Source organism: Lynx rufus, unplaced genomic scaffold (genome assembly GCF_022079265.1).
Source record: "Lynx rufus isolate CCGP_SWC_20201006 ecotype Redwood Valley unplaced genomic scaffold, mLynRuf1.p SCAF_3, whole genome shotgun sequence".
NCBI lineage: Eukaryota > Metazoa > Chordata > Mammalia > Carnivora > Felidae > Lynx > Lynx rufus.
In genome coordinates, this window is record NW_025814845.1 from 162,349,110 (window position 1) to 162,372,091 (window position 22,982).

The window sequence follows — 22,982 nt, forward strand, 5'->3', positions numbered from 1 at the left end:
AGCAGCCACTGCCTGGATCCTCCTTAGGCCTGGAAATACTGTTTTGGGGTGGTTTGTCCATGTACATGCTTTTTTTAAATCTCCCCAACTGGAATTTAAATTCCAAAGAACAGGGACCCAATTCATACACTTTGCCAGTACCAGGATCTCAATTTTTGATCAGGGGGCACCTGGGTGCTTGGTCGGTTAAGCGTCTGAGCTCTTGATTTTAGCTCAGGTCATGATCTCACAGTTTGTGAGCTCGAACCCTATGTCGAGCTCTGTACAGACAGCACAGACCCTGCTTGAGATTCTCTCTCTCTCTCTCTCTCTCTCTCTCTCTGCCCCTCCCCTGCATTTGTGCACACATTCTTTCTCTCAAAACAAGTAAATAAAAACTTAAAAAATTTTTTTTTTGATCAGGAGGAAGAGGAAGTAGGGTGGTGCTGGGTGTGGGGCAGTCAAAAAAATCAAGCTAGGACAGAGAATGATGCCTCAAATACAGTAATATGATAACACCTATATAACATTGAGCAGAACCCAAAATGTCCAGACCTCTTGCCTGGTGGCAAGACTTTTTAAAAAGAACAGAAATTGAATTACATGTGGTTAGGTGATATATGGAAACCCCCAGCTATAACATGGAGAGTCATATATCTGGGCAATAAGAAATACAACAACAGCATGTTTCTCTGATTTGGACAGAAATATCAGGCCTGCATGATAGTTACAATAATAATAATAATGAAAATACACAGATACTGATTATGTGAGAAACACCGTCCTAAGCACATTAAATAAAGTATCTCACTTAATCCCCATAGAAACCCCTGAGGTTGGTACTAGTTTTACTCCCATTTTATAGATTGGGACACTGAGGCTTTAGGGCATCAAGTGACTTGTGTAGGGCTTCCCAGCTCATAGGAAGAGAGCAGAGACTCTACATATTCCAGGCTTCTAAGACCTGCTGACCTTACAGTCCACATTCTCTCCCTCCGTGGCCTCCTTGCTCTTCCTAGAATACACCAGGCACACTCCTTTCTCAGGCCTTTGCACCTGCTGTCCTGGGAATGCTCTCCTACTGATGCCCACACAGCTGGCTCCCTCAACCCCTTCAGATCTCACTCAGGGAACCCTCACTTGAGCAGCCTAGCCAACACTGCTGTCCTCCAGATGTTCCCATCTCCCCTTCTACCTGATTTTCCCCTGCACATTTACACCTCCTGGCATACTACACATGCCACCTATTTACTTGTTTACTCCTGGTGACAGGGATTTGTGTCTGTTGTTCCTTGCTGCATCCTGACACCCACAGCAGTGCCTGGTGCACGAGCAGACCCTCCGGACATACTTGCTGGATGAAGGGATGGACTTACCTCACGTCATTGCCACCATGAGCAAAGGATCCAAAACAGGCAGTAAGGACTTGCAGGAAATGGAACAGGAGGTGGACCTCGGCTGTGTCCTTCTCCTCCTTCTCCTCTTCTGCAGGGTCGTCTCGGGGCTGGTCGGGATCCGTCAGCTCAGATGCCAGCTTCATTTCCACACCTCCCTCATCGGCCTCTATCTCAGCTTCTGCTACCGCATTGCAGTAGCTTGAATAGCTGTCATAGCGAAGCCTCTTTTTAGAATAGGACACGGCGTCCCCCACCAGCTTCTCGCTGTCCTCTGGCGCAGATGACGAGTCAGCAGCTTTGAAGGTCGAGTGGACAGGCATTCCACAGATGGCTGCCGTGTAGCACGTGTAACTGTTATTTCGCCGCAGAAATCGGTAGTTGTTCTCCTGTGCGGGCCTCTCCTCGGGGCCCCTGTCTGAGTGAATCCTGTGCAGCAAGTCTTTGTAGAGCCCCGAGTCTTTGTGCACCGTGTGGTACACGTGCCCGTCACTCCTCGTGTGGCCGTCAAAGCCGAAGGTGCCGTTGGAGACGGGTGATTTTGCAGAGCCGTGAGTCATGGAAAGTGCCCTTCCTGAAACAGGTTAAAAGGAGTCTTATTTTCTAGCTTTTGAATATAAATCGTTTCTGTAAGGCAATATCCCTCATCCTTTATGGTGGTGATCTCTGGAAATTTGGGTTATGGGTGATTTTCAATCTTTTTCCACATGCTTTATTTTCCAAACTAACTATAAAGAGCATGCAATACAGTTAAAATGAAAAAGGGAACTTGGAACATACAACACATGGGCAAAACTTTGAAAGTGATGTTATTTAAGTTCTCCTAAAAAGCATCTTCCAGGGGCGCCTGGGTGGCTCAGTTGGTTAAGTGTCCGACTTCGGCTCAGGTCATGATCTCACTGCTTGTGAGTTCGAGCCCCGTGTCAGGCTCTGGGGCTCTGTGCTGACAGCTCAGCACCTGGAGCCTGCTTCGGATTCTGTCTCCCTCTCTCTCTGCTCCTTCCCCACTCACACGCTGTCTCTCTCTCTCAAAAATGAAAACATTTTTTAAAAAGCATCTTCCAGAAATGACTACGGCACTCTTTCCTGTTTCTAGTAACCAATAAAGGGAGAATCTTTATAAGGAACTTATTTGAGGAAAACTTCATGCGTGAGGGACAAAATCCAGTTTGCTATGAGATAGATTTGTAGGTGCTCCTTAAAGGCCAATCATAAATGTCAAAGGCAGTTATCTGTCAGATCAGCGGAGCAAAATTCATTTGCTTTCTTTGGGTCAAGTCTGAGACCGCACCTATGGGAAGTGAAAGCAGGTGCCAAGGCCCCACCTTGCAGGGAGGCGGGAAGCTGTCCCAACAGGCCTGGCAGAGGCTGGTGCTCACCGATCTTTAACCACAAATGTTACGAGACAAAAGAACCCCCAAGACGGCAGGACAGTCTTGACGTTTTTTGAGGTTTCTGTGATGCTACACTAGGCTTTCTCTTTATGTCCTCCATGTGGAAGGCATGCTTAGCAAGCTGGAAAAGCCAATCTTTGGCAACCAGGAAACTGCAACATGGAAGACGCAGGTGCAGTTGACTGAGCTGCAGAGAGGTGGTGTGTGGGCCCTGGTGCCGTTGATGAGACTATAAACATCTCTTGGAAGAAAACCACAGGACCAGAGTGAGCTTGCTCTGTTGACTGCATGGTCTGCTGAGACCTCTTTAGCCCCTGGACTACCCCAAAACATAAAATTGAGGGACACTTTTGTGCATTAAAACCTAACCACCCATGGGGCACCTGGGTGGCTCAGTTGGTTAAGCCTCCAACTTCAGCTCAGGTCATGATCTCGTGGTTCACAAGTTCAAGCCCCGAGTCAGACTCTGCGCAGACAGCTCAGAGCCTGGAGTCTGTTTCAGATTCTGTGTCTCCCTCTCTCTCTCTGCCCTCCCCCACCCACACTCTGCCTCTTTCTCCCTCACTCTTTCTCAAAAACAAATAAACATTAAAAAAAATTTTTTTAATATATAAATAAAACCTAATCACCCACAGGCAGCCTGGCTGGTGTCCCCTGCTCACTGGCCCCCTAGGAACTGCTCTCTACCACCATGGAAACCCCACACCCTCTGTGCACACCTTACCGTAGGAGGCCCGGGGGTGGTTTCCCACTGATGTGCCTTCAGAGGTTCCAGATGGCTCCCCAGCTGAGCCCGTGAGAGGGACAGTGCTGTCGTCATTAGCCTTGGCACCTGGTAGCTCTTTAAATACTGGGGACTCCACTTCCTGAATTTTACTGAGGCTTTCGTCAGAAACTCGCGATAAAGCAGCTTCTTTTTGTAATTTGCCTAAAGAAAATATAGGTATAACTGAAAATTCTGAAATTAGAGATCTTGTTATTGAAAAGCGAATATAAAAGTGAGCATTTATCTTTATACTTTAGTATTTAACTTTGAAAATGAAAAAATAGTTATAGCTAAATAGAAAAAATGAAGAGGAGACTTCAATCAATTATTTGGGAAACTCAAGCCAGAAAATTCAGCTACTGAGGACAAGAGGGGTAGGCTCAGGCCTCAATTATCTCCTTCAAAACCAACAAACTGAGAGGGCTAGATGCGGTCCCCACAGTCCCTTCCACCACTAGTACTCTGTAATCCTACGACCATCTGGACTGGCCTTCAATTTTCTTAAACTAACCTCAAAATCACTGAAATGTTTATCCTTTTTGTCTTCAGAGATATTAGTTATAGTCTGTTTGGTTTTCTTCTGTTCAATAAATTACTGGTCTCTGATTTCTCCAGGTCACCAAATCTTAGAAAACAAGTAAATCATTTTCCAAAAAGGAACAGAGAGATCCTAATTACTTTTAAAAATCTTTTACTTTCAAAAGATAATTTTTTAAAAAAAAGCTGCTTTAAAGCTCTATAGGATTCTTTTTAATCAGATCTTATATGTGGTGCTGATTTAATGATCTTGCTGCTTGTAGATTCTCCTGGGAAAATTTCTAAGCTCTCACCTACAGAACTAAAATGGAAGTATTCTTCTCTGCTGGATATACTCACATAATCCTGTCACCTCCCTGTATCCACGTACACAGTCAGAAATACAGACAGATTTTTTTTTTTTTTTAGATCTTGGACCTTAAGGTGCTTATAATCAAAATGAGAGAAGACAATATTTGTAAAGATTACAACAATTAAGCAAAAATTGTTAACACTTACATGAGACAGGTTTTATTATTTTCTGCTTTTTATTAATGAGCAAACTGAAGTACACAGAGAGATTAAGTCATTTGCCCAGAACCACATGGGTGGTAAAATGCAGGCATTTTAGCTCTATGGTCCATGACCTTAATCACTAGTGTATACTTAAAATATTAGACCAAGAAATATATATTTAACTAACAAAATATGGCATTGATAAAACAAAATCTCCTCAGAAGCCTATTGGGAGCAATACCAGTTTCCTGCTGTTATAGCATTAAGCTGGAAAGCAAAGATTTTATAGTCTATTCGGCAAGACAGCTATTAGGAAAAGCCTTTAAAAATCAAAACATTTAGTGGGGCGCCTGGGTGGCTCAGTTGGTTAAGCGTCCGACTTCGGCTCAGGTCATGATCTCACAGTTCGTGGGTTTGAGTTCCCTGTCAGGCTCTGTGCTCACCATTCAGAGCCTGGATGGAGCCTTCAGATTCTGTATCTCCTTCTCTCTCTGCCCCTTCCCTGCTCGTGCTTTGTGTCTTTCTCTCTCTCAAAATAATAAGTAAAAACATTTAAAAAAATGTTTAAAAAATCAAAGCATTGAAGTATAGTTGATCATTCCTATGGGTTAAACCAGACAAGCAGTATGTTTAAGGGGCTCATCTTCAGTTAGTAGTCTGTATGAATGGTGGAGGGATAGTTATTTTCAGCAGAGAGCAGGGAGCAGCTACACAGGAGAAGCAGCAGCAATTCATCCAGCCATTATTAAATTTTTTTTTTTTAACGTTTATTTATTTTGAGACAGAGAGAGACAGAGCATGAACAGGGGAGGGGCATAGAGAGAGGGAGACACAGAATCTGAAACAGGCTCTGGGCTCTGAGCTGTCAGCACAGAGCCCGACGCGGGGCTCGAACTCACGGACCGTGAGATCATGACCTGAGCCGAAGTCAGACACATAACCAACTAAGCCTCCCAGGTGCCCCCATCCTGCCATTATTGATGTGGCTTTACTATTTAGTCTGAAGTTGTATGTATTAATGTGGATCTTTTTAATTTTTGTTTTAAAATTTACATGCAGTGAACTATGTATTTGTGTGCCCATCCTGATTCTAAGACATGTCTAGACTCATGTAACCCTCACCACAATCAGGATACAGAAAAGTTCTATCACCTCCCAAAGCTCCCCTGGTAGTAAGACCCACTGCCCAGCTCCTTGGCAATCACTGACCTGGTCTCTTCCCGTGTTCTGTCTTTTTCAGAATGTCATATAAATGAAACCATAAACTTTGTATTTTTATAAAATTTTTAAAATGGAAAAAACTTCTATGAGTGGGTGAAACAAAGAATTTTTAGATGTGACACCCAAAACACAATTTATAAAAAAAGAAGTTGTGGGGCCCCTGGGTGGCTCAGTTGGTTGAGGGTCCAACTCTTGATTTCAGCTCAGGTCATGATCCCAGGGTTATGGGATCAAGCTCTGTGTTGGGTTCTGTGCTGTGAAGCCTGCTTGAGATTCTCTCTCCTTCTGCCCCTCTCCCCCATTCGTGCTCATCCTCTCTTTATATAAAAAAAAAAAATAAAAATTAAAAAAAGTTGATAAATGGCAATTCATCAAAATTAAAACTACTGTTCTGTGAAAAACACTATTAAGGGAATGAAAAGACAATCTAAAGATTAGAAGTGTTTACAAATCCCCTGACAAAGGACTTGTATTCAGAATATATAGAGAAATCTTCAAGAATATTGCAGTGAAAAAATGAGCAAAAAATTTGGACACTTCATCAGTAGAGCTATATAAATGGCAAATAAGTCTATGAAAAGGTACTCCACATCGCTAGTCATCACAGAAGTACAAACTGAAATCATGAGATACCATAGACACCAATTTGAATGTCTCCAAAACAATGGGCAAATTTTATGTATCTTATTTTTTTCCCTAAAAGTCTTATCATTTTCTATTTTTGTTTAAATCTATGCTATGCTTTGAGTTAATTTTTTTGTTTGTTTTTTTTACAGGTGTAAGGCTTAAGTCAAGGTTCTTTTTTTGGCATAAAGATGTCCGAATATTCCAATACCATTTGTTGAAAGATGATTCTTTCTCCACTGAAGTGCCTCTGTACTTTGTTAAAAATCAACGTGCCAGATTTGTGTGGGTCTATTTCTAGACTCGAGTTCTGTTCTATTAATGTGGATGTCCATCTCTTCACTAATACCACACAGTCTGGTCACTTTATATTAACTCTTTGAGTAAAGTAGTATGAATCTTCCAACTCTGTTCTTTTTCAAAAGTGTTTTGGCTATTCTAGTTCCTTTTCGTTTCAATATAGATTTTACTTTTTTTTTTTAATGTTTTATTTATTCTTGAGAGAGAGACAGAACATGAATGAGGGAGGGGCACAGCGAAAGAGGGAGACACAGAATCCAAAGCAGACTCCAGGCTCTGAGCTGTCAGCACAGAGCCCGACATGGGGTTTGAACTCACGAGCTGTGAGATCATGACCTGAGCCGAAGTCGGATGCTCAACCGACTGAGCCACCCAGGTGCCCCTCAATATAGATTTTAAAAGCAGCTTGTCGGGGCGCCTGGGTGGCGCAGTCGGTTAAGCATCCGACTTCAGCCAGGTCACGATCTCGCGGTCCGTGAGTTCGAGCCCCGCGTCAGGCTCTGGGCTGATGGCTCAGAGCCTGGAGCCTGCTTCCGATTCTGTGTCTCCCTCTCTCTCTGCCCCTCCCCCGTTCATGCTCTGTCTCTCTCTGTCCCAAAAATAAATAAACGTTGAAAAAAAAAAATTAAAAGCAGCTTGTCTAAATCTACAAAATAACCTGCTTGGATTTTAACTTCAACTGTGTTAAATCTAGAGAACAATTTGACAAGAACTGACATCTTAATGATACTGAATCTTCTAATTCGTGAATATGGTATGTCTCACTTGTTCTGTTCTTCTTTGGAATATGGATTTTCAAACTGAGATATGTCCACACTGAAACAGGATCGTAAGGCACACTCTGAGGCTGAAAGTAAATACTTCTTTTCATCTGAGAGCCCTGTAACAGCATGTGGCCTTAAGGCTTAGAACTATGTTGCTAAGGACAGAATAGCAGCTCTTGTAGCTTTCTGATCCATATTCTTCTTTTTGAAAAATTCTGTTGAAATATGATTTATATACAATAAAATTCACACATTTTAAACGTGCAGACAGATGACCTGTGATGGATGAGTACACCCTATAAACACTACCACAGCTGGGACAGAGAACACTTCCATTTCCATGTCCCTGGAACGTTCCCATGTGCCCCTTTGCCATTAGTCTCCTGGAAACCCCCCACCATCTCCAGCACCTAGTGCTTTCTATTGCTATAGATTAATTTTCCCTGGAATCATATAGGATGTACTATTTTGTATCTGGCTTCTTTTACTCAACATAATGTCTGTGAAATTCATTATACTGTGGTTAGTTCATTCTCTTTATAGCTATGGAGGCTTGAATTGCATGAATATATCACAATTTGGTTATCCTTTCACCTATTTAGGAACATTTGGGTTGTTTCTAGTTTCTGGTTGTTATGACAAAATGATTATATACAAGTCTTTCTATGAACATATATATTTTTTATTTCTTTATGTGTATTTATTTTTGAGAGAGAGAGAGACAGAGACAGAGACAGAGACAGAGTGCAAGTCGGGGAGGGGCAGACAGAGAGGAAGACACAGAATCTGAAGCAGGCTCCAGGCTCTGAGCTGTCAGTACAGAGCCCGACATGGAGCTCAAACCCATGAACCATGAGATCATGACCTAGCTGAAGTCACACACAACCAACTGAGCCACCCAGGTGCCCCTATGAATGTACATTTTCATTTCTCTTGGATAAATATCTAGGAGTAGAATTACTGGGTCATGTGGTAAATGTATGTCTAACTTGACAGGAAACTTCAAATTTCCAAGTGGTTGTACCATTTTATATTTCACCATAAACGTCTGAAAATTCTAGTTATTCTTCTTCATCAATATTTTGAAATGTTAGTCTGTTTACTTTTAACCATTCCTGTGGATGTGAATGGATGGATATCTTACTGTGTTATTAATCTGCATTTCCCTGAAGACTAATGCTTTTCATGGGGCTGGTAGAACCTGACCAGTAGTTAACTTCCAGTCATACGAGGCAACCAGGACCTTACTGCTCATTCCAGTCACAAGTTACCAAGAAAAAGTTTGAGCCAGAAAGCAGTTAGGAGCCAAGAGACAAGGATGGGGCATGTATCTCAGTGCTATGTTCTAGGGTTATTCATGCATCCAGTTCCCTCTGTTAGTAAGGGTAATTGTGGATTACACCTGAAGCCCCAGGAACCAGGATTTTTGTAAACCAGAAGAATAAAAAAGCCCTTACCTGCTATTTTCCTCCGCATCCATGGACACACAAAGAGCCATACAAAAAGGGCAAACAGCAGTGCAACACCAAAGGAGATGAGTGCTATTGCCCATATGGGAAGGACCAGACCAAGCACTGGAAAGTAAAAAAGGACAGTGGTGTTGTCAGTGGATACTTTCTGAAAGGTCATGCTCATATCAATATACTTTACATTCCCCAAATCCAAAACTAATCACCTGGGTTTTGTATTTAATAAAACTTTCAACCAAAACAATGTGCTATAGTTTTTGGGGTAGAAAGCTGTCCCTGGAACGTTCCCATGTGCCCTGTGTTTAAGACACACTATACCTTGTCAATATGTGGTTAAACTGAGTAGTAAGCTAACTATTACAATTTTATCAATGTGGCACAAACAGCATATTAAATTGGAATAAAACCATTTACATATTATTTCAATATCTAAGTTACAGAGTTCCAGAGTGGACCATATATAGCTAAGAAAGGATGCTGTCGTCTTCTGTCCTGACATCAGCCCACTCCCATGGCAGTGAGCAGCTGAGGTCTGGAACCCTGCACCAGGCTGCTGACTGCTGCCTCTTTGGGTTTCTCAGTAGTCAGCAGCTCTGCTTTAAATGGCCATGCCACTCTAACCACATACACAAACCTTTTTAAAGTCAGCTTGGAGATAAAAGTTCTATAAAAGGACATTGACCTCTAAATTTAACTGTTCTTTGAATTGTCAACTCATGTAATTATAGAAAAACTTTTCATTAAAATTCAATAATGCATACTAAGTTGCAATTACATTAGCCAATAAAAGGGCAGAAGGGCACATGGTTTAGGAGCATCATATTTTCCTGGCACTGCATTCCAGAACTCATCAGTCCGAATTTTGTCCATTTTCTGGCACTGTTGGCAACAGGCACACTTCACACACATTCACAGGTTTACAGCTTAAACATGCATGCTTGCATAGAAACAAAGATATGTGTACAAGAACACTTACTAATGGCTTTATTTGTAACAGTAAGAATGTGCAAGACAACTAATATGTGTATCATTATGGAAATGTGTAATAATTATAGGACAGAGTCATATAAATGAGATAGATCTATATATACTGATAAGGAAAGAGGCCTATGATCTAGTAAGTAAGAAGAGCTGCCTGGAGTACTATACTCCAATTTATGTTGTTGGGTTTTTTTAAGATTTTATTTTTAAGTAATCTCTACACCCAACATGGGGCTTGAATTTACAATCCCACCCCAGAACAAGAGTTGCATGTTCTATCAACTGAGCCAGCCAGGCACCCCCAATTTATATTTTTTAAAAAAACCCATATTGGGGACACCTGGGTGGCTCAGTCAGTTAAGCCTCCTACTCTGGACTTTGGCTCAGGTCATGATCTCACGGTTCGCGATATCGAGCCCCACATCGGGTTCTGTGCTACCAGTGTGGAGCCTGCTTGGGATTCTCTCTCTCCCTCTCTCTGCCCCTCCCCTGCTCGTGCTCTGTCTGTCTCTCTCTCTCTCTCTCTCTCTCTCAAAATAAATAAATAAACTTAAAATATATTTCTACTCCTACCATATGAACAAATGTATAGAAAAAGTTCTGGAATGATACAATGGTTAATCCTATAGGGACATAAGAAATCGGAGAGGGCTTTCACTTCTTACTACATACACTTTTGTACTGTTAACTTTGAAAACATAAGCATGTCACTTCTGTAAACTGTTAAACATGTTTTAAAAGTTTTAAAGGAATGAACTAGTTAAAACTTTGCTCTTTGCTCTTAGATTAAATAAATCTTTAATGATGCAGGCTTTGTTACACTGTTAACCGTTTTATATATACAAACACACTCAAAGCTATTCGATTAAGGGATTATTAAACATTTTGGTAACTGTAAGAGGTAGAACAGATAGGTAATACTATAAGTGAGAGTCAGGATTAGCATATACACATACGAAAAACAAAAAACCTGAATCACCGACCTTAATTATAGCTAAGGCATCACTGGTGGGAGTACAGACGCTTTAGGGGCTAGATTATCTGAATCACTCGTAACACGCACTCTGACATCAGAAAGCTATGGACACCCTGGGGCTGCACCACGTTAGCCGGCAGCCTGGCTCCAGCCCTGGCTCTGCCTCTAAGTCTGACCCTTGTAAAATCACTCGGGCTCACGCCACCAGGCTGGGCCTGTGGGCCACCGCTTCCTGGCTTCTGCTTTAGAACTTCACGTCAGTGTCTTAACACATGTGAGAAGAGCTCACACCAGAGCTGTTTCTTGCCAAACTGAATAGTAACTGCTAATTAGCAACACCAAACTGATCAACTAACATCAATACCAATCACTCTTACAGGTTAAAAGTATATGGTTTCCAGGGCACCTGGGTGGCTCAGTCAGTTCAGCGTCCGATTTCGGCTCAGGTCATGATCTTGCGGTCCGTGATTTCAAGCCCCGCGTCGGGCTCTGTGCGGACAGCTCAGAGCCTGGAGCCTGCTTCAGATTCTGTGTCTCCCTCTCTCTCTGCCCCTCCCCTGCTCATGCTCTGTCTCTCTCTCTGTCTCAGAAATAAATAAACGCTAAAAAAATTAAAAAAAAAAAGTATTTGGTTTCGGAAGAGGTTTCCTTTGTGCTTCCTGGTTAGTTGATGATAAAACGGTTTAACTGTGCTACTTTTAGTTTCATTGTATTAATCTAAGAGAGGCAAGCCCTGGATACAGTGGGAAGAGAGAAATAATTTGGGATATATATATATATATATGGAGATATTTAAAATATCTATATAGAGATTTAAGATATTTATACATAGATAATAATCTTTTCTGTCTATAATGTACCTATCTATCCATAATCTATTTATTTTATTTTTTATTTTTAAAAATTTACATCCAAATTAGTTAACATATAGTGTAACAATGATTTCAGGAGTAGATTCCTTAATTCCCCTTACCCATTTAGCCCATCCCCCCTCCCATAACCCCTCCAGTAACCCTCAGTTTGCTCTCCATATTTATGAGTCTCTTATGTTTTGTCTCTTCCCTTCCTTTATGTTCATCTGGTTTGTCTCTTAAAGTCCTCATATAATTGAAGTCATATGATTTTTGTCTTTCTCTGACTAATTTCACTTAGTGTAATACCCTCCAGTTCTATCTACGTGGTTGCAAACGGCAAGATTTCATTCTTTTTGATTGCCGAGTAATACTCCATTGTATATATACCACATCTTCTTTATCCATTCATCCATCGATGGACATTTGGGCTCTTTCCATACTTTGGCTAATGTGGATAGTGCTGCTATAAACATGGGGGTTGCATGTGTCCCTTTGAAACAGCACACCTGTACCCTGCGGATAAATGCCCAGTAGTGCAATTGCTGGGTCATAGGGTAGTTCTATTTTTAGTTTTTTGAGGAACCTCCATATTATTTTCCAGAGTGGCTGCACCAGCTTGCATTCCCATAATCTATCTATTTTAGATGAGTGAACACGTTTGCTCTAGGACACTATTTTTTTCCATCCATGCTGAGCAGAGCCCAAAATAAAAGCAGACAAGGGCTGCTCTAGATGTTCCTTCCATACCTATCTCCATGCTTTCTGTTGGGGTCCCTTGGGATTCTCAAGGTGTCAGGACCAACATCCAAGAGAGAGAAACTGAGGTTGGTTATAAGAGTTTGACCCCTGGTGTAGACAATAAGCCACACTATCACTTGCTCTTTGTAATTCTAGCATCACAACCTCTTTTGCCATCAGTTTGGCCTGGGAAGTGTCCAGAAAGCTCTGAAGTCACCCTCCTAAGTCACAAGAAACTGGAAAGGAGAGTAGGGGATAAACACATCACTGAGGGTGGAAGTTGGGGAGAAAGAGTAAAACATCCAGGAGGAAAAAGAACAAAGGCGTGCAGAAAAATGGGGACAGTTGTTGATGATGAGAGCAGAGGGGAACAGGATGGGGAAAGAATGTGGATCTGACCAAATTATTCCAGCAATTTAGTAATGTGACAGGGCAGCAAAAGAACACAAGGATTCACTTTTAAGACCAGCATATAAGAAATGTGAACTGACAGTTATGTTACACAGCTGTAATTTGTACAAATATATAAAATCAAGTTTCATGGATAAAAAAACAAACACAAAAATTCAGTGTAGAAAGGCAGTTGAATCAATGTGCATCCAAGGCAAAACTTCTGACAAAAATACTCTGCATTGTCTTCCTGTGAGTACCTAAATTATTTTCCAATAATCACACCTTAAGTTGGCAATAAAATATGGCGCGCCTCTTCACTCTGTGGATAGGCAAAGTAGGACACGGCATGAATTGCTCCATTCCCTCAGCCAAAAGTGGCTGCCAGGAGCCGACACCAGGGGCTACGAGTCCCAGCCCTCTGCTCCAGACACACAACAGCCTTTCAGCTCAAGCTCCTTCCATTTTCGCAACAGTTAAGACATGATGAACAGTGATTTAGCTCTAACCTCAAACATCTTTAAAATTCTATTTCAAATCCCCCCAAGATCAGAATACGCAAGAGACTTAGGAAGTAAACAGTCTTCCAATGTCATTACTTTGTTACACCTCTCATTTTTCATATATGACAGCATTATTAGAATCTATAAAATGAATAAAACTTCCAAAGGTCATTGACCTATATTTCTTCCCTTATATTCCTACTCCTTAGCTTCTCTCTACAGCCTTTCTTCTCTATTTTAATTTATAAAATTAAAATTATTAAATTTAAATTAAAACATTAAATCATTAAATTATTATTAAATTTATAAAAGTAATTTATAAAATAATATATGCTTATTATTAAAAAAGCAGTACAAAACTGTATGATGTACAGATATGAAAATAGCTCATTACTCTTCCCTCTTGAACCTACTTTCTAGAGAAATACTGTTAACTCCGTGGCATGTTTCCTTCCAGGTATTTTCTAAATATAAACACACAATGTACAATGTTTGTGAGAATCTCTTTTTTCCTTTAAAAAAAGTTAATGGATGTAGAATCATACTGTATATATTCTGTGATTTCATTTCCCACATACAATATATCAATATATTGTGGGTATCTTTCCACAGTCTCACACACATGCACACACACACACGCATACACACACACACACGTGTGCGCGCGTTTACCTTACTTGCAGATGCTGATGCTGCTGGTCCAGGGACCACACTTTGACTTAGAAGTTACATATGATCACCAGAGGCTTAATTAGGCTATCAGCTCTGACCACTCAAAGAAGCATGCAACAAATTTCAGTTCTCATTCTTTAAAAACTGAACAAAGCCAGGTCCTACACAACTGAAGACTTTTTCATTAAAAATAAACCTCAGGCTTGTATCCAACCCAAGTGAGCACTTTATTTCCCAAAGTTATTTTTGCTTCTTGCAAATTATTTTTTTAAGGACAAAAATGCAGAGACAATGTTTTAAAGTGGTCAGTCTTTGAAGTAGAAGAATGACTTTTGAGAAAACTTGTGTCAAATGCAAATAAATCAAACTAAGCCTAAGATATAAACAACTTCAAAATAATTGAGAAGGAGGAGCGAGGAAATCAAAACAAAGCCCTAGAGCTCAACAGCCAATGAGTCCCACTGAAGTCATGTCCATGCATAAATATGCTATTTATCAAAAGCTCTTACAGCTGAAACAGGGTAAGATTAATGTTGCTACTCCTTTTTGTTAGAGATTTTCATTTTTTCCTTTTACCTCTGAGGCACCTATGTGTTGAATGGAAATATTCTAAGGAAGGAAGGAAACCAGGAAGAATAAATTCCAGACTGGCAGGAAGGCAGACCTATTCTGACAGGAGAGTGACCGAGTCACTGTTGAAGGGACCCTTCTTATCACCAAATATGACACCACAGCTATCAGGCAGCAAGGCCCCACGTGAGGAAGTAGTAGGTAATTACAGTCTAGTTTGAAAGGCAAAAGTTAACTTTTGTTTAACTAAAAATAAGATCTGGACTCATCTACTGGATATTCTAAAAACATGCCCCTGGAGCAAAAATATTAGCAAAATCCTTTTCTGACTTAGTGGGGAAACAAAATGGCTGGTCCTTCAGAGTCATGACTTACTTTTCTTTCCTTCTCCACTAGGCAAGCCCCCCTGGAAAACTTCAAGTAAGCTTTCCAAACCAACATGTGTGGAAAAAATAAAAGGATGACTCAGGATATGCTGGCAACTTAAGGTGGAAAAGATGAGGCTACTTATGATTGATAGCAATGAAATGGCTGCTATCATGGATTAAGATGGTCTATGGGCCAGGCACTGTGTTCAGCACCTGCCCGCATTATCTCACATAACGTGGTGTTGCTTTCACAGAAGTCCTCCTACTGCCCTTACTTTATAATGATGCACAGAGGCTCAGGGAGGTGAGGAGATGTGACATTCCTGATAGCACAGCTGCCAACCGAAGTCCTTAACATTAGCTCTAGCACTGGGAATACTGTTTGTGCTTTCAAATGAGTAATGATCTTCAAGATTCTTGTACAGGTTTTTTAATATTCCTAATGAATGAGGTAGCCACTCTCTTTACACTACCTGCATTAAATATATACAAAACATATATAGCCAGGTTTCCAAATATATTAGAATCCATTTTTTTAAAGCGTTTGTTTGTTTTGAAAGAGAGGGTGCACGAGCAGGGGAGGGCAGAGAGAGAGAGAGAGAGGGAGAGGGAGAGAGGGAGAGAGAGAATCCCAAGCAGGCTCCTTGCTGTCAGTGCAGAACCTGACAGGGGGCTCCAACTCACGAACCATGAGATCATGACCTGAGCCAAGATCAAGAGTCAGACGCTTAACCAACTGAGCCACCCAGGTACCTCTAGAAGCCATTTTTAAACAGAGTGAAGAGAAGAGAAAGAACATATTAAGGTTGGTGCATTCTGACTGTTATTAACAGTGACATGAGGGACCAGGTACTATATACTAGGTGTCTAACCTGTGTCATGTCACGTGTTGGTCAGTGTACTGTCATCACGCAGAGCCTGGGGCTCAGAACTAGGATTCTCTACCTGACTAGTTATATGCCCTTGGAAATTCAGCATTGCCACGCTTCACTTTCCTGTCTGCATTACCAGTTTCCCAGAGGACTTCAGAGGACCAAAAGGATTCATGTAAAACTCAACTCACTAAAACTTAGCATTTACATTATTTATTTCTTACAACCTCTCTATGAAGTATTGATATTATCTTTAGTGCCTCATCTGTCATATAGTTTAACTTTCTCTAGAATAATTTACCATCCAGAATTATCAGAATTCTGGTACCATACCATACCAGAATTACCATACCAGAATTACCATACCAGAATTACCATACCATTTGTAAATCTGCAGTAAAACTGCAGCAAAAGATGAGGAAATGAGAAAAAAGAGATGGAAAAAATGAGGCCAACTACAGAAAAAGGCAAATTTTAATAAAAATCACAGTTGACTTCTGACATGCAGAAGAACCACCAGGAACAAGAAGAACAGAGGGTAGGGGGTGCCTGGGTGGCTCAGTTGGTTGGGTGTCTGACTTCCGCTCAGGTCACGATCTCACTGCTTGTGAGTTCGAGCCCCATGTCAGGCTCTGGGGCTCTGTGCTGACAGCTCAGAGCCTGGAGCCTGCTTCGGATTCTGTGTCTCCGTCTCTCTCTGCCCCTCCCCTCCTCTCGCTTGCTCTCTCTCTCAAATTAAAAAAAAATAAAAAAAAAAAAAAGAAGAATATAGGGTAGAAAAAAATAAAATGCAGAAAGAAAAGTAAATCAATAAATCATCCTTATTTGTACCAGTTCCCATTTTCAGGCCTGAGTACTACAAAGGCACCCCCAGCCTTCATTAGCTCTGTGCTTTAAATCACCAAGCTTAGAGACAGCTATTGACACTTGCTTATTAGCTTTTTGTTCAGCTAACTTGAGCTCTAGGAGCTTATGTAAAATTAAGAACAAGACTCAGGAGGAGCACGAAGTTGCTACACAAAGAATAGCTCTCCTACAGTTTTCTCCCAACTTCGTGCTCCAAGGCCTGCCCAGCCAGAGCTTCAGACTTGGGGGTGGGATTAACTCTGTGGTACGGAGCTGTGTTTTCTCTGCCTCCAATTTTTTTAGATATTGAGAAGACAGTCTATGACAAACACACTTCATAGTCCATGACTTATAAAACCTCCAGGGCCACCAGGCTGCTGGTATCTGAGGCTAGGGTTTTGTATCTCTCCAGCTCTCCTCATCCCCACGACCTTCAGCTTTGTGCTTTTCACAGAACTTGAGGCAGCTGTGATGCTCTACCCCCTGGGCTACCACCCAAAGTCTGGAAGTCCTGATCATGAGTATTGAAACCCTGAAGATCAACACTTTGAATGCTGCAGAGATGCCAAAGCAGAAGGTTCTATAATGTTAATATTCATTCAGAAATTTTTTATTTGCAGTACTGAAGTACACAAACATATTATAAATGTCTAATAAAATAAAATCTGAGAAAAAAATGGCCTTGAGGAACCTAGTTTGAGAAATTAGTAAGGATACTCCCCCATTCTGGAAGAGGGCACCTGTCAGCTGTTGTATGATACGCCATTTAGGGAAAATTTTATCTTTTGAACAGGAAGAGGGAGATTTTTGTCAGATATAGCCAATAACTGAATCTTAATCCATAATGTAATCCATAATGACCATAAAGGTCATTAACAAGAAGAAACACAACACAAACTGACATATCTGCTGACTCCAGATATCCCCACAATAATGGGTATACTGAGGATTTAGCTGTAGGAGGCTACCACAAAGAGAAACAGGAGGAATCCTCTCTACTGAAACATGTACAGAAGTATTTCATTAGAATGCTCACCAACACTGAAATGTTTGCAAATAGAAATACCACATATGACTTTCTTTAGCCATCTAAAATGCAAAAGAAAACTTTTAATCCAGCATCCCCCCCCCCCCAAAATAACCCTAAACCCATGTAAAAAGAACAAAAGCCATCAGAATGGGAAGGGGTAATTCTGAAAAATCAACATTGGTTTCAGTACCTTAAAAAAAAAAAAAAAAAAAAGGGGAGCTTCTACCCACTGGATTCATTGGTCAGACAAATTCCAGGGAGGTGGATATTTATGCTATGGGCCACGGCAGAGCTTTCCCCGTGTGTCATGTGTGTGCCATCCCCCTCCCCAAACTCCCCCGCAGCCTGGGGAGGTGCGTGGCGTTAGATCCTGTTCTGAGACTCAGCTCGAGAAGGCTGCTAAGGTAACACAGAGGGGCAAACAGGCAGAATGAGGATTTCACATTTCTTTTTTTCACTTGCAAGTGTGTTTCTTGCCTCTGTACTTCACATACCTCTTGAGTATTTAGAACAAGGATGTGCATTTACTCCTCTTTTTACTACTCCATCATGAGCATGAGTGATGCTTTTTACCATCAACCAACAACAGTGCCAGCACCAAATAAACCAATACCGTTAAGTCTAACGCTAATACACTTTGCCTGCCAGATTTAAACTGCCAAGGAATTCTTACCTGGTGCTCCTGTGTACATGATGGAAAATACGTTTATTGCTATTGTAGCAGCATAGAACACTGGAAGTGCCCGGAGGCCATTGGGAACAGGGTCCTCCTGTATGATAATGAGATAAAGTGGAAGGTCAGGATTCAGGAAGCATCTGGAGCCAACAGAGGCAATGATATAAAACACTGTTACGAGAAAGTCTTCCAAACTGTGGTGTGGCCAAAACGGCTGGCCATGTCACTGCCGTGTGATCTATTGCACATCAGCTCGGGCTGTCTCTCCTACACAATTACTATTTCAAAGAGCACTATTGTGGCCAGCAGACACGTTGAAGCACTAAAATCACATGAGCTGATGTCAGATTTAGAAACAGAGAAGAGCTGTGAGGTTAGGCCAGTTCCTGGGGACTAAAGCCCGGAGCTCAGCATCTACTTCAAACCCCGTGGGGCTCACCACGCCAGCTAGTTTCAGGTTTGGCCCTGAAAATTCACTTTCAACAAATATTTGAAGACTCAACCCTCGGATGATGCCCCAAGAAAGCCAAATTACTTAAACACCACTGCATTACTACTAGATTTTACATCGCCCTATTGCACAATACATTTTAGCTCTATTAAAATATATAAAGCAAATATATTACCGTATGCTATGGCTTTTTAAGATCTTTCATAAGTTATAGTGTTTAACCTTCAACTATTAAGAATTAAAAAGAACTGTGGGTTCTTTATCTAACAAAAAATGTATTTACAATTTTAGGTTTCTGGTACATTCCCTAAATCTAATACTTCAACAAGAAGGGATACTGCATATGTTTTACACTAAATAACATCTGAGAAAATATTCAAAATTTAGGGTTTTAAGCAGATCTACAGAAGATTTTGAAGCAAAAATACGGACTGGGAACTCGTCAATACAGCACCGGCACATAGATGTCACTTAATTCAAAAAACGACTCCTTTCTAATAACCATGTAAGACACTGGTACATTTATATAAATCTGCTACCTACCCATGATAAAAGGAAAATTAGATCTAACAACTGCTCTGAGCCCCAGGAGTAAGGATAAATGGAGATGGTGAAAGATTCCTAGCGTCAAATGCAAACATGTATGGAAATCAAGTATGTTTGCAGAACAGTACAACCCATTAAGAACCTATTCTGGAATGTCTCAAGTAGCCATCAGCACTTGTCAAGAGGCTTGAGTTGAATGGTAGTGAGAGTAAGGACCAGTAAGAGCAGGGGTAGTAAGTGATTCAATTACATGAGAGTTACAGCCAGCCCAGCAGGGTTGACAAGCACAGAGAACATGATGCCAGGGGCCAGGGCAGGAGCCAGGGATGAGGCGCAGTAGTCTTCTCACCTGTTGTGCATCATGTGACAAGAACCCAGGCTCAACTACAAACAAAATGTGCGGGTGCTCAAATGCCCACTGCCCCTCATTTCCAAAATGTTTTCTCAGGCCAAGAGTTACTAAAGACTCCTGAAAGTCCTGAATTTACATTTTATTTTCTTTTATTGAATCACCTTATGTTTTTTCAAATAACCTATTCTTAAAACTCAAATGACAACTATCTTCAGACCTCTCTTCTCTCCTCCCTCCTTCCCTCTCTTTCTTTCCTTCCATGCATCCATCTGTCATCTGCCACCTAAGCATTCATCATTCCCTCTTAAATGTTCCATCAGTGTCCTTGAAGTATCAAGCCCAGTGCTGGGCACTAGAACATGAAAGCAAGCAAGTAAGTCATGGTTCTACTCTCACAGACCTAACAGTCAGACAGCAAATAGGCTGCTAAGCAAGAAGTAAAACACCACACAGCACAACAGTGCAATGATGACAAAGCACGGAGCACTGCAGAAGCATGAGAGAGAGGAAAGCAGCCAGAATTGGGTGGAAGATGAAAAGACTTCCAAGGAAATGGCATCTCAAGGCTGAGGAGCAGTAGGAATTTGCCAGGCAAGGGTTCCAGGCAGAGGAAGTAAAAAAAAACTGAAGTGTAGCAGGTAAGAGAGGGTGGCACCTTCCAAGACATAAATAAATACTAGTATGGAGAGGGGCCAAGAGAAGGAATGGTAGAGCTGTGTACTGATCCAAGAGAAGGAGCCCTTCAACAGACTACTAGGCAAAGCCAAGGAAAACCAGACGCATCTCCAAGCAAGGATACACTTGAAGGAAGGCCTGTCCCTGATGGGCTCAATGCGTACCACAACACAACAATCAGAGGCATGCTTTATGGCTTATAAAATATTGCAACAAGCTCTTGACAGTCAAATAAAAAAATACAATCAAGTTTTGTTTTGTTTTTTTATGGAATACAGATCTCAGTAATTTCTAATTTTAACCTCATTTTAATTTTTGATAAAATGTACCCCCCCAAATAGGTATATTACCTTCTTTTTACCCTTTCCTCAGGTATAGGAAAAAGTCAGTGTCTCAGGCTTGCCATCTCCATTAAAATAGAGAAAACACTCATATTTGGGTAAAGAAATTCTCCAGATGTTTTTAGTGATAGTCTACTTCAAAATCTTAACACTATCACACTCTGTTCTGTTTAACATTCAGGAAATTACTTTGCCTGTTTGGGTTCTGTGCACAATGCTTGGGGGAGCCAAATAATACACTAAACCACAGGGCAAGAAACACTATTTACAATGCTGCTTTCTGGGGGAGCCCCTGGGTATTCTCCTCTGCCTACTTTAAGATAAAGTCTAGGGGCGCCTGGGTGGCTCAGTCGGTTGAGTGTCCGACTTTGGCTCAGGTCATGATCTCACAGTCTGTGGGTTCAAGCCCCGCATCGGGCTCCGTGCTGACAGCTCAGAGCCTGGAGCCTGTTTCGGATTCTGTGTCTCCCTCTCTCTCTGACCCTCCCCCGTTCATGCTCTGTCTCTCTCTGTCTCAAAAATAAATAAACGTTAATAATAAAAAAAAAAAATTAAAAAAAATAAAAATAAAAAATAAAAAGATAAAGTCTAATTCTAACTGCAGGGTGCTATGCCTTAACAGTGTAAAAATATAATCATTCCTCTGACCCCCTCACTGCTAATTTCTATTGAATACAACCAAAATTAGTTCTAAAACTTAATAAAAAAAAATAACAGCCTCACTTACCTTTTTTAAGATGAAAATTCTGATCAGTATAAACAGCACGCCAGACATGAAACCAGACAACAGTGGGGATATAAACCAGGAAGCAACTGAATAATTAAAAAAAAATCTAATGAACGTTAAAATTCTATATAACTCAAGTCCTATTTATATGATATAATGATAACTAACACATAGTACATACATTAATAAATATTCCTAGAATTATTCACCTTAACTCAGAACCTAACAAACCTACTTCCCAGGCATGGCTGACCTTCGCACATGTGCAGCTGTCCTCAGACAGAGTCCCACGTAAGTGAGCACATTTTCAGCACAGTCAGGTAAGGGACCCTGAGCTCTGGCCTGAAAAGACAGACTCCTTTGATTCCCACTAAGCCCCTTCTGTCTGCTCATCTTCTCCATCCCTATGGAGACCTGATCCTTGCTCCAACAGTAAAGGTTATTTAAAAGGTGAACCACCTTCCGTTTCCTTTTCCTAGTTCAGCCTGGTACTGACATCCTGACACTATAACCCAGTAGTTCCCAACTCTGGCTACACACTGGAAATATCTGGGGAGTTTTCAAACCCTACTTATGCTCTGGTTCCACTCCCCAAATTCTGACTTAAAAGGCTAGGAAAGGGGGCTTGGCACTGATTAAATTGCTTTCCCAGGTAATTCTAAGGTGCAGCCAGAGTTGAGATACACTGTTGAAGAAGCCTCCTGGGATCTGAGGTGATTCTCCCGGCTGTGTCCCTCCCTGCTTGGCAGGTCAGGGGTCTGTTTGACCTAGAGCTCCAGGCGCCACTGTGATTCTTATACAGATGAGTAACCCAGAGGATGGAGATGAAGTAGGAGAGTGTTTTTCACAAAGGGCAGGTTTTTACTTATGGGGCTGAATGGATTTCCCTCTTGCTAAAAGCCAGAGCCAGGAGGCAGACTGTCAGACCTGTTAGACCAGTCCCTCCTGGGAAGCCTACAACTCAGGAGGAGCGCTAGAGTGTTTCCCGTGTTTCCTGAGCAGGGGACAGACTGGGAGACCTCTCCAATGCAGTGAGGTAAGTAACACTGAGCTCACCCCAGGGTTCCCCATGACCATGAACTCTGCCTCTTGGACAATGAAGATATTTTCTTTACTAGGGCCTAGTATTTTTCTGACTACAGTCTGATTTCAGTCAGAAAAATTTCTTTTCTGTCTGGGAACAACAGATAGATACTGATTTTCAAAGCCAGATGACACTGAAAAGAGTAGAGTTCAAACTCATCTAAGACAGGGGCAACTGGGTGGCTCAGCCAGTGAAACATCTGACGTCAGCTCAGGTCATGATCTCACAGTTCATGGGTTCAAGCCCTGTGTCGGGCTCTGTGCTGATAGCTCAGAGCCTGGATGGAGCCTGCTTCAGATTCTGTCTCCCTCTCTCTCTGTCCCTCCCCCACTCATGCTCTGTCTCTCTCTCTCTCTCAAATAAATATTTAAAAAATTAAAATTAAAA

At 41.4% G+C, this 22,982-nt stretch overlaps 1 protein-coding gene across 1 annotated transcript in view; it reads right to left on the reverse strand.

Moving 5' to 3' along the window:
* SLC20A2 (solute carrier family 20 member 2) overlaps positions 1-22,982 on the reverse strand; it is a 107,600-nt gene that overhangs the window by 21,245 nt on the left and 63,373 nt on the right. Inside the window, exons 5-9 of the mRNA XM_047091301.1 lie at positions 21,512-21,597; positions 18,417-18,513; positions 8,932-9,048; positions 3,492-3,695; positions 1,356-1,947 (exon numbers count right to left, since the gene is read on the reverse strand). Of these exons, the coding sequence (XP_046947257.1) occupies positions 1,356-1,947; positions 3,492-3,695; positions 8,932-9,048; positions 18,417-18,513; positions 21,512-21,597 (1,096 nt within the window). The remainder of the gene's footprint in view (positions 1-1,355; positions 1,948-3,491; positions 3,696-8,931; positions 9,049-18,416; positions 18,514-21,511; positions 21,598-22,982) is intronic.